At 45.8% G+C, this 12128-nt stretch overlaps 1 protein-coding gene across 1 annotated transcript in view; it reads right to left on the reverse strand.

Moving 5' to 3' along the window:
* The window catches only part of TRIM14 (tripartite motif containing 14), a gene marked incomplete at its 5' end in the record, with an annotated part of 30011 nt that overhangs the window by 1058 nt on the left and 16825 nt on the right, over positions 1-12128 (reverse strand). Inside the window, 2 exons of the mRNA XM_008573032.1 lie at positions 6009-6101; positions 10243-10405. Coding sequence (XP_008571254.1) covers positions 6009-6101; positions 10243-10405 — 256 coding nt within the window. The remainder of the gene's footprint in view (positions 1-6008; positions 6102-10242; positions 10406-12128) is intronic.

The following is a 12128-nucleotide window of genomic DNA, read 5'->3' on the forward strand; positions in this document are numbered from 1 at the left end:
GGGACACCGGGCCACGCCTGATGGGCGGAGCCTCGCTGCGCCCCGCCCCCCAGGGCCCGCACACACGCACGATACAAAAAGGGAAAGCACGGAAATCGCCAGAGTCTGAAAGGCAACCCCTTTAACCCCGATTACCTCTGGGGAGGTGGCTGGGGGACGGCAAGGAGAGAAAATTTCCTGTACACCCTTTATACCGTTTGAATTGTGTAGCATGGAATCTACTGCCAATTTCTAAAAATGTAATTAAAAAATCATTCTATCACTTATCACTTGGGTGTATGTCCTTCCAATTTTTTCCCCCTTAACTTGCTGCTTTATGCTTTTTCTTAATGTTGGTATCATACCATACAGGCTCTTAGGTAATCTGCTTTTAAAAATGCATTGATATATTCATGAACGCTTTACCATATAAAATAATATTCTTTTACACGAGCATTTCAATGATGACCATAAAATTCTATGTATGGACACGTTATAATTTAATTTTTTTTTAATACTTAGGCTTTTAAAAAAGCTTTTAGAATCACTAATGTTACATTTTTATGTATCTGATTACGTCTTTAGGGTATATTCCTAAAAGAGGAATTGCTGGGGCAACAGATATGACTGTTTTTAAGGCCTTTGATAAATATTGTCAAACAGTCCTCCAGAATTGTCCTGTAGTGATTTAAACTCCCATTAACAGTTCTCCTTGCATTATACAATGTATGTGGACGTTCAGCTTTAGTAGATAATGCCAAACGGTTTTCCAAACTGTTTACACTCTCACCAGCAGTGTAAGAGAAATTGCTGCTATCTGCATACTTGGTAACCATTGGTGTTACTGGTTTTTCAAAGTTTAGCCATTCTGGTGGGTGTGCAGTGCTGTCCCACTGAGGTTTTAATTTGCATTTCTCTGATCACTAATGTTTCATATTTTTATATCTTTATTGGCCATTTAGATATCCTCCTTTGTGAAGCACCTGTTAAGTCTTTTGCCTATTTTTTAAATTAATTGCCTTTTACTTATGAATTTGTAGAAGTTCTTCACAAATTTCAGATGAGTCTTTTGTCCAACATCTGTTTCAAATATATTTTCCCACTCTGAGGCTTGCTTCTTTCACTCTCCAGAGTGTCTGTTGATGAACAGACATTCTTAATTCTTTTTTTTGGGGGGGTAGCAGCTGGCCGGTTTGGGGAACTGAACCCTTGATCTTGGATTTGCAAGGTTGTGCTCTAAGCAACTGAGCTAACCCACCAGCCCAGAAATTCTTAATTTTATTGAAGTCCAACATACCAATTTTTTTTATGGTTAATGCTTTTGTGTGCTGTTTTTAAAACTTTTGCCTCCCATGATCATGAAGATTTCTCTTACATTATGTTCTAAAAGCTCTGTTGTTTTATCTTTCATATTAGGGCCTCCAATCCACCTGGAAGTTATTTTTGTTTCCGGTGTGAGGTGGATGTCTAGATTCATTTGTTTCTATATGGATAGCCAACTAATCAGTATCATTTATCAAAAAGATTATTTTTTTCCTACTATACCATCATGTAATTCCTGTCCTAAATCAGGTGACCATGAGTAAATATGATTCCAAACTTTCTATTTTGTTCTTGTCAAAGCTAGTCAGGCTATTTTCTACTCTTTTATCTTCTATATACATTTTTTTTTTTTTTTTTTTTTTTTTTTTTTTTTTTTTCTTTTTTTTTTTTTCCATGTCCGGCAACGGATCGCAACGCTCAGTGTTGCCCCCGTACCGGACCGGGACTGGCAACGGGATCGCAACCCGCGGTGTTGCTCCCGCGCCTCGCTCAGCCAGTGAGCAGGAACCGGTCTGTATGTGGGATCCGAACCCTCGGCGGGAGCGCAGCCGCGCTTCCCAAGCGGCGCACTAGCACAGTGCGCCACCGGGCCGGCCTATCTTCTATATACATTCTAAAATCAGCTTGTCACTTACCAAAAAAAAAAAAAAAAATGTATATAGAAGATAGGCCGGCCCGGTGGCGCACTGTGCTAGTGCGCCGCTTGGGAAGCGCGGCTGCGCTCCCGCCGAGGGTTCGGATCCCACATACAGACCGGTTCCTGCTCACTGGCTGAGCGAGGCGCGGGAGCAACACCGCGGGTTGCGATCCCGTTGCCAGTCCCGGTCCGGTACGGGGGCAACACTGAGCGTTGCGATCCGTTGCCGGACATGGAAAAAAAAAAAAGACAAAAAAAAAAAAAAAAAAAAAAAAGCCTTCTGAGATTTTGAATAGGATTATAATTGAATCTATAGATCAATTGGGAAGAACTGATATTTTACAATAGTAAGTGTGGTATGCAGAATAATGGCTCCCTAAAATTGTCCACATCCTAGTCTCTGGAACCTGTGAACATATTACGTTACATGGCAAAGAGGAATTAAGGTTGCTAATCAGCCAACTTTAAGAAAGGGAAACTAGTCTGTATTATCTAGGTGGGGGCAATGTAATCACAAGAGTCCTTAAAAGTGGAAGAAGAAGGCAGAACAGGAATGTTAGATGGAAATGTGACTAGAGAAGGATGGTCAGAGAGAAGAAACATAGCTGGCTTTGAAGATGGAGGAAGGAGCCACGAGCCAAGGAGGGCGGGCAGCCTCTAGAAGCTAGAAAGGGCAAGGAAGTAGATTCTCCTTTAGAGCCTCCAGAAAAGAATCCCAGCCTTGATTTTATCCCAGTGAAATTTGTGTTGGACTTTATCCTACGGAACTGTAATATGATAAATTTGTGTGGTTTTAAATTCCTAAGTTTGTGATACTTTGTTACAACAGTCACAGGAAACTAACACAGTGAGTGTTTCAGTACATGAGTATGGTATATCCCTCCATTTATTTATGCTGTCTTTAATTTCAGTAATGTTGTAGAAACTTCTGTGGAGAGTTTTTTGCACATCATCTGTTATATTTATTCCTAGTTTAAAAAAAAAGTTACTGAAAATAGTGTATTTTTAAAATTTCATTTTCTAATTACTTATTGTTAATGTAAATAAATACAATTGATTTTTGTATACTGATATATTGAGCAGCTGTTCTAAATTCACTTAGTACTTCTAAGTTATCTATAGAGTATTGGGGATTTTCTGTAAATAATCATGTCATCTTTGAATAATTATCTTTTTTTCCCCCTTCCCAATCCTTATTCTTGCCTTCATTTCTTTTTCTTGCCTTGAGTTACTGTCTAGGACACCTAAAACAATGTTGAATAGAAGTGTTTATAGTGGGCATCACTTTCTCCCTCCCTGGATAAATACTCAACAGAAATGCATACCACATGTGCATCAAAAGACATGCACAAGAATGTTATAGCAACATTATTCACAACAGGAAAAACTAAAACAATCCAAATGTCCACCAGTAGTATAAATAAAATGTGCTATATCCATACAATGGAATACTGTACAGCAGTGAAAATGAACAGACTACTGCTACACACAATAATATGGATAAATCTCATAAATATGATGTTGATTGAAAGAAGCAAGACACAAAAGAGTACAGTCTGAATGATCTGGTTATATATAAAGTTCAAAAACAGGGAAAACTAACCTATAGTATTAGAAGTCAGGAGAGTGGATATCTGTTGGCATTAGTAAATAAGAGGGGGCAAGATAAAGGGTTCTGAGGACCTAGAAATTTCCATTTCTTGATCTGAGAGAGGTTACAGAATATGTTTACTTTTTAAAAACGATTGAGCTGCACATCTTCAATTTGTGCATTTTTCTTTATGCATTTTTGTAGAGGATTCATAAAGCAAATATACCTCACAGGGCCTGGTTTTCCAAAGCTTTGCTGTTTCAAATATTGACCTTGCAAAGGACAGGAAACTTCCCCCAGGGCATTGAGTCTCTGTTGCAAGATAAGAATTGTAGCACAGCAAGGCTGCTGGTTCTAAGACAGACAAGTTACTAATTGATATGTAAAGTTACTTAAAAGCTCTAGATGGAAAAGGAATGTTTGCTAAATCAAGCCTGTTAGTGGATCACTTAATTGCCTAACAGAATGTCATCTGACTTGTTTTTACTGAATGTTACCAGCTTCTATTGTTAAAATTGTTAAACTGTACTTAGCAAAACCCCAACTATGTGTCTTCCTGTAGCTTCTTGGTCTGGAGAATAAATGCAGGAAGAGAATCCCAATTCGTGGTTAATTTCCTAAATGGAAGGATGCTTTGTGCTTGAGGGTCCTGGAATATTAACCCCTTTCTGGGGCTTCTCACTGCTCAAAAGAGATGGGCTTTGAGTTATCTTTGGCAGCTCCGTCACCCAGGGGAAAAGGGGTGACAAATCCGTGGGAGGCAAAGCAACACATTTTATATCTCAATAAAAATTTACTTTAAAAAATGCACGCCCAGTAATTCCACTTTGAGAAATTACTCCTTAAAAATAATCCAAAAATGAGCTAAGGTGTATTGTTACTCATTCATTAATTCAACAAATATATACAGGAATGGATGTTTATTGCAGCACTGTTTACAGAAATGAAAATGTAAGCCAGTCTCAATATCCAACATTATGAGATTGGTTAAATATGACACATCCATTCAATGCAATACCTTGCATCCTTTAAAAACAATGATAATATTCATATTTATTGAAATAGAAAGTCATTCAAGCTATACTGTTAAATAAAAAATTACTAGGGCTGGATAGTTAGCTCAGTTGGTTAGAGCACCACCTTGTAATGCCAAGGCTGAGAGTCTGGATCCCTGTACTGGCCAGCCGCCAAAAAAAAAAATTTTTTTTATTAAATCTATTGTAGTGGATTGAATGCCCCCCCCAAACTCATTGAAGCTTGAATGTATCCCCCAAGTTTTATGTATTAGAAACTTGACCCCCACTGTGACTGTTGGGAAGGTGGGACATCAGATCATGGTAATTGAAAGGTGGGGCCGTGAAGAGGTAATTAGATTGCAGGACCGTGCTGTAGTGAATGGATTAATAATGGTGATCGTGGGTGTGGGTCTGAGGGCTTTTAAAAAGAGAGCGAGTGAGGAAGTCAGTGTCTGCTCTCTCTCTGCTCTGCCACTTCATGCGATGCCCTGCGTCACTGTCGCCACCACCAAGACCCTCACCAGATGTGTTCCCTGGACTTTGGACTTCCCAGCCTCAGAAACTGTAAGCAATACATTTCATTTTCTTTATACAATACCCAGTTCCATGTGTTTTGTTGGGTAAGCAACAGAAACGGACTAATACATCTATAATATGATCCCATTTTTAAAAATATGTACATTTGTGTGCTTTAAAATGTCTGAACAAATATATGCCAAAATATTAACAGCATCTATCTCTGGGAGAGGCAATTGTTTTCTTTTTGTATATCTGTAATTTCTGATTTTCTACAGGAAACATGCATTACCTGTGTAATTTTTTAAGGGAACAAAGATGTTCACACTATATCAGTAAACAAAAAAACAGATTACAAAACAGTATGTCTAGTATGACACCGTACTTGTAAAAGAAAAAAGATATATTAAATATACTATTATATGCATATTAGATAAGCCAAAGAAAAAGGACAAGTAATAATAGCAGCCATCTATGGCAGAGGGATTATGAATAATTTTCTTTTTGCTTTTGTTTTCTGATTTTTCTACAATGAACATGTATTATTTCTGTCTTAAAAAATATTACTAGGGGCCGGCCCGGTGGTGCACTACTACAGTGCGCTGCTTGGGAGTGCGGTGCTCCCGCCGAGGGTTCGGATCCCACATACAGACCGGTTCCTGCTCACTGGCTGAGCGAGGTGCAGGCGCGACACCGAGGGTTGCGATCCCGTTGCCGGTCCCCGTCCGGTACGGGCGCAACACTGAGGGTTGCGATCCGTTGCCGGACACGAAAAAAGACAAAAAGGAAAAAATATATATATATATATTACTAAAAGTTAAAAAAAAAAACACAAAAAACCAAGTTGGATCTCTTAAAAGGAAAAAAAAGGGGGACCTCCATTTCAGTGACCCCCTCCGCCCCAGCATCACACTCTCTCCACCCTTTCCCAGCTCCTGGGTCTTACATTTTAAGAAGAGCGATCGCTCTGGTGAGGAGTTTGTTTTCAACAACGTACCAGGCTTGGCGCTGGAGGAGCCCGAGAGCTGGCAGTCCATGTCTGTAATGAATTGTGAGAAATGAGTGTCTGGAGCTCATGCAAGCAGCACAAATTACAAAACATACTAAAAATACTATACAACAGAGGATGTGCATAATCTCTGCCCAAGAATCACATGCAAATTAGTAGGGAATGTACAGGAGTCACAGGGACAGGAGACCTCCAGGACAACAAGTGAAGTCAGCAATGGTGGGCTGTGGGTGAGCCATAACCCTGCCAGCCAGCCGAAGCTCAAACAGCTGTCGTACTCAGCACTCAAGGGTGGGAGGCAACCGCAAGGCAGAAATGCAAATTCCAGGATAAAGATGGAAAACAAGAAATTGGAGCTGAGTCCTCAGAAAGGACACATCCAGGTCTCATTCAGATGAGAAGGAATACCCAAGCCATATGGTCCCTGCTCTCTACAGCTCAGTCACGTAAGTGAGGTGAGAAATGGACTCATTGGAGCTATGACCCAAGGCAGAAAGTGCTCCAGGTCACAGAGAAGAAAGGTGAAAGGGCTCTGGGGCTTGGAGGGGTCAGGGAAGGCTTCTCAGAGAAGGAAGCGCTTCAGCGGGGCTCTTAGAGGATGGGGAGGATTTGGACACACAAAAAAGAATAGAAGGCTACCCCAATAAGAGGGTACAGCAGGAGCAAAGACATGGAGGGCAGGTGCTAGGAGTGACGCGTAAACAGTAAGGAGCCATGAAAGGTGCCTGAGTGAGGGAACGACAAGAGCAGAAGCATTTCCAAAGATCTCTCTGGTGGGGAATGGATGGGGCAGGGTGAGACTGGAGGGAAGGGGCCCTGGTAGAAGGCTCAAGCCTGAATTGGGGTAGCAGGGATGGAGAAGGGGGCTGGGTTGAGTGCCAGGACTTAACAGTTTACTGGGAGTGGGGGATCAAAGAGCAGACTGGAGTCAAGAAGCAGCAGACATGGGGGGAGGTGCTGGATTCCTGTTTCAATCCTGTTGAGCCTGCAGTATCTGAAACATACATGTGGAGACATGGGTGAGGCATTGGAAGGGTGGCGGTATGCAAGACCCCCACACCTCCTTGGGTCCTTCCTGGGAGTCAGCTCCTCTCAGAATTACCTGGGATAGTGAGGAATGGTGGCCTCATCTGGAGGTAGATGAGGGGTGATGGCCTGACAGGAATCAGAGTCCAGGGAATCAGAACACAGACCCTGGAACCAGAATCTGTTTGAATTCTGCCTCTGTCACCTACCAGCTGTGCAACCTAAGGCAAATCAGTTAACCTCTCTGAACCTCAGTTTCCTCATCTGTAAATGGGAATAATGAAGGCACCTACCTCACATAGAACAACACCTGGCACAGAGCAAGTGTTAGCTGTTTTCATGGACTCAGACACTGCCAGTTTGGGGGGAATGGACCACTGAGAATGTAAATGTGAGTGAACGGCATTTTGGGTGCATATGAGTAACTTCTTGCAAGAGGTGTGGGGGGAGGATGCCAGTGCCTACTCACTGGATACTGACAAGCCCAGAGCTTTCTCCAGTAGACTGCTAAGATTCTTCTTTTTCCATATTTTTATAGATGACTTATTCTTTTTTTTAAAATCGAGATATGTTGACTGCTAAAATCCTGACAAGTGATTTTTTAAAAATAACTACATCTCAAGAAGAAGTTTTCAGTTCGACTGTGCATCCAAAATTCCAGTGGAAGTTAAGGGAAAAGAGAACACCATCCATAAATTAAAAATCTGCCTAGGGCCGATCTGTGGCTCACTTGGGAGAGTGTGGTGCTGACAACACCAAGACTGTGGGGTCCGGATCCCTATATAAGAATGGCCGATTAGCTCACTTGGGAGAGAGTGGTGCTGACAACACCAAGTCAAGGGTTAAGATCCCCTTACCACTCATCTTTAAAAAAAAAAAAAATCTGCCTTAATGAACCAGGAAAACCCACTGTTGAGCCCCACTGCATGCATCACAATGTCCCAAACATGCTTTAGCATTCTCGTCTCAGTTTGAAATGCCTCTCTCTGTTCACTCTGACTTTCGAAATCCTATTTTTTTCTCTCTCACAACTATACTAACAAGGACCAACTGTCAAAATCTTACTGGTCTGTTAAGGCCCAGCTCAAGTGCCACCTCCTTCAGGAAGTCTTCCAGGTTTACCCATCAGAATCACTCTTTCCTCTGAGCTCCCATGGTCCCTTGTCTGGCCTCACCTCTCTCTGTATCCAGAGGGTGCTCAGTGGATTCTTGTAGCATTTCTGTCTCACCTCCTCTCACCTCTGTCCCTCTCTTTTTCTGCTGATCTTAAGAGCTGGAACTCTTCTGCCAGGCTGTTTGGTAAGGTGGCTTCCAACTTCTTCAACCTCATCTCCCGCCAATCTTTCCTCCTTCACTGTGCTCCAGTCACTCTGGCTTCCTCCTCTCCGTGCAAATACTTCATCAAGTTCTTCCTGCACCTCGGGAACTGGCACCAATGTTCTCTCTGCCTGGAGCACCGCCCCCCTCCCAACCGCAGGCTTGTGGTGCCTCCTTCCCAGCTGTGAGGGCTGCAGTTCACCTCCTCCCACCTTCCCTGACCAGCTCGTCTGCAGTAGCCCCTTCCCCAATCCCTCTCGCACAGCACGCACCACAGGGGCCTGCGGAGATCTATGGGAAACACACCTCTAGGTGAACCCCTCTTGCCTCTCCCCAGAACTCTGGAATCATAGATCCTGTTGCTGCCTATGTGATATCACCACATAGGAGGTCAAACTTCTCAAACCAAACAGGTCCAAAGATTTCATTCCCTCCAATCCTAGATGCTCTCTCCCATGTCAGGACACGACATGGAAAATGACTCTACTAGTTGCTCGGGCCAAAACCCTTGCAGCTTCCTTGATCCCTCTCTGTCCCTCCGCACTCTCTCTACTCCATCTCCACTCCTGTTGGTCTCTCTGCTGCTCCTCCAGCGTGCCAGGCTCACTCCGACCTCGCCTCAGGGCCTTTGCACTTGCTCTAGCCTCTGTCTGGAATATGTCCCTCCCCGCTGCCCACAACAATAGCAGCAGCTAACGCTTACATATTGCTTATCACGCCTGAGCACTTTATATAAAAACCCATTTAATCCTCACAACAACCCGTGAAAGGGGACTATATTATTCTCTCCATTTTACAGATGTGGAAACAGACATAGAAAAGTTAGGGGCCTTGCCCAAGATGGCAGGGTCAGGAAGTGGTGGACCTGGGACAGGACCTCAGGCAGTCTGGGTCCAGAGGCCATGCATGTGACCACGGGGCTCCCCTGCCCTTCAGACCCACAGAGTCTGCAGAGAGTACTTCCTCGGATAGGCCTTCCCAACAGCCTCACGTAAAATAGCTCCTCCTCCTTGTCACTCTCCATTCATCTTACTCTGCTTTATTTTTCTTCATGGTAATGCTTATCCCTGACATATATTTGCATGTTGTTTGTCTTCCCCACAAAAGACGGTGGGCATCACAAAAGCAGGAGCTTTGTTTTGTTCCCTGCTAAGCCTGGTACACAACAAAGCTCAATACATGTTCTTAATGAGCCATAATAGCAGAGATCAAAGAATGAATAAATGAACATATATTTCTGAGTACCTGCTTTGTGCCAGGCCTGTGAGGACCTCAGAGCTCAACTTGAAGTGGCTTCTGCCCTTCAGACATTTACAAGGGGCAAGGAGGGGGTCCATGTGTCCACCTCATGAGCACCCCCAGGTGGGCTCTGGGCAGGCCCTGGAGGGGGAAGGGCAAAGGGAAGATGGCCAGGAGAGGGAGTGAGCTGGGGAGACAGGGCGGCAGGGAAAGGCTTCCCAGGTGAGCAAGGCTGGGCCAGTCTGCTTTGCAGGGGGTGGGACTTGGCCCCAGGCAGAGGAAGAGAAGGAGGAAGAGGTGGCCATTCTGGCTGGGAGCCCAGAGCAGGCAAAACTGAGGCGTGGCAGGACCTGGAGCAGTCTGAGGGACAGAGGCAGAGCCGTGTGGCTGGAGGGAGGCAGGACACGGCCTCAAGAAGGGCAGGAGGTTGAGTCGTAAGGGTGGGTTGGGCACCAGGCCCAGGAACCCCTGACCGCCCCACCACAGCCTCTGTGTGAGGGACATGACTAGGCTGGAGAGCTTTGCGGTTGTCTCTGGGCTAGAGGGCACTGGGGAGTTAAGGACACGACATTGGTCCCACGCGACTTACTTTCCTTAAGGCGCGCATCCAGTGGCGTCTGTAATGTGCTCTGCATGGCTTCCACAAGGCCCTTAAAGAAGCTCTTGACGGGCTCGAAGGAGAGGGGCACGGGGTGGCACAGCTCCCCGAGATGCATCTGCCGCTGCACCTCCTGCTCGGTGGCCGTGTACGCCTGCGTGGGAGCATGGACGTCAGGGTGGCTCAGGAGCGGCAGGCTGCCCCCAGGAACAAGCCCAGGCCCCACCCTGCACTGGCTGGGCCAACAGGAGCAGAGCCCCAGAGAGATCACACAGCAGGTCCCGCTGAGGTGCAAGACATGGAGGCCCACACTGTGCCAGCTGTGAGGCGTGGGGGAGGTCGTGCTGACTGCCCCTGCCCTTGAGTGGCCCTTCGCTGGGAGGCTTCAGCCTCCCACAGACTGTAACAGGCATCTGCCTCAAGTCCAGGGGCACAAAAGGAGTGAGGGGCCAGACTTTCTGGGGAAGGAGTCCCTGAGGCTTGTCCAAAAGAGGGAGCAGGAAACCTTGTCCCAAGAGGGAGGCAAAGACCCTGGACATACAAGTTCAGCTGGAGTGCTGACTGAGAGGGTGCAGCCAACACAGCGAACATGTGTCTTGTTTCCTGCCCATATAGCACCTCTTAAATATCCTTCCTGTATTATGTGGCTTTGCTAAGTAGCAGCCATAAAACTCACTCTACCAGCCCCCCTTGTACTCAGGGTGCAGGCATGTGATGAGACACCCTCAATCCAAGGCTTGGATTTGGAAGTGAGGGTGCAAGCAGTGACAGCCGCAGTGGTAGGGGCTCTGGGTCGGTGGTGTGAGCTGTGATGTCTTGCCCAGCAGGGGCATAGCTGGGTCTCTTCTGGTGCAAACCCTTGCTGTGGTCGGGACGTCATTCCTGTTGCCTGGCCTTCCATCCTTACTCTCTGCCCTCCTGGAGATCCTGTGAGCTACCTAATACTCTTTCATGAACTCCTTTCTTGCTTAAAACAGTTACAGTAGATACTCATGTTTGCAGTTAAGAAGCCTGACTGCACTTTCTGAAGGATCAAAGGGTTGGAAGACAGCAGACTGCCTCAGTGAGTAGGCCTTGGCTAGCAGGCAGTGCTGCCCAAGAAGGGATGGGCAGGTGGGCTTCAGGAGGGAGCCAGGGTGGCCTGGCACTTGGCTGTCGGGCAGAAGCAGGCCTCACCTGGCAGGAAGCTGTACCTTGGGAGGAGGCTGGGGGATGGCCTCCAAGCCCCACCCAGCCTAGAAGCCAAGGATCTAGAGTTCATCCTCCTTTTGGTGGGGAACCAGGGCTAAGGTCACCCCCAGAGGGCTGGGGTGGAGCTGGCTGTTGAGGAAGTCAGAGCACTAGCAGGAAGTCCAGGGAGAGCAGGGAGCAGTTCCAGGGAGGGGGGCAGGAAGCCCAGAGGGCAAATAGGTGGGCTAGGAGTGGGGACCAATAGAGGACAATTGTCACCACCTGATTACTCCAAACTCTAGCATCTAGCACAGGGCCTGACACATAGAAGGTTCTTAATAAATATTTATGATGGAATCAATGAATGAATGAAACCAAGCACATCTGCTTCTTGCCTCTGCAGACTCAGAGAACAGCTCACCCATGCCTTGAGCCAGAAACCCAGGCATCATCTTGGATCCTCCTACTCATTCCCCACTTCCAATCACCATTCCTGTTGCATCTCCGGAACCTGCCTGTTTCTCTCCATCCCCACTATCCCTGCCCTGGTCCAGGCCACCATCATCTCTATCCTGGACATTGTGGTCTCCTCCCAAATTCCCTTCCAGCCTCTGGTCCTGGTCTCCCCAGTCCATCCTTCCAGACTAAAGTGTCCTTTCTTTTTTTTTTTTTTTTTCCTTTTTGTCTTTTTTCGTGGCCGGCAACGG

Source organism: Galeopterus variegatus, unplaced genomic scaffold, assembly GCF_000696425.1.
Source record: "Galeopterus variegatus unplaced genomic scaffold, G_variegatus-3.0.2 Scaffold866, whole genome shotgun sequence".
Classification (NCBI taxonomy): Eukaryota; Metazoa; Chordata; class Mammalia; order Dermoptera; family Cynocephalidae; genus Galeopterus; species Galeopterus variegatus.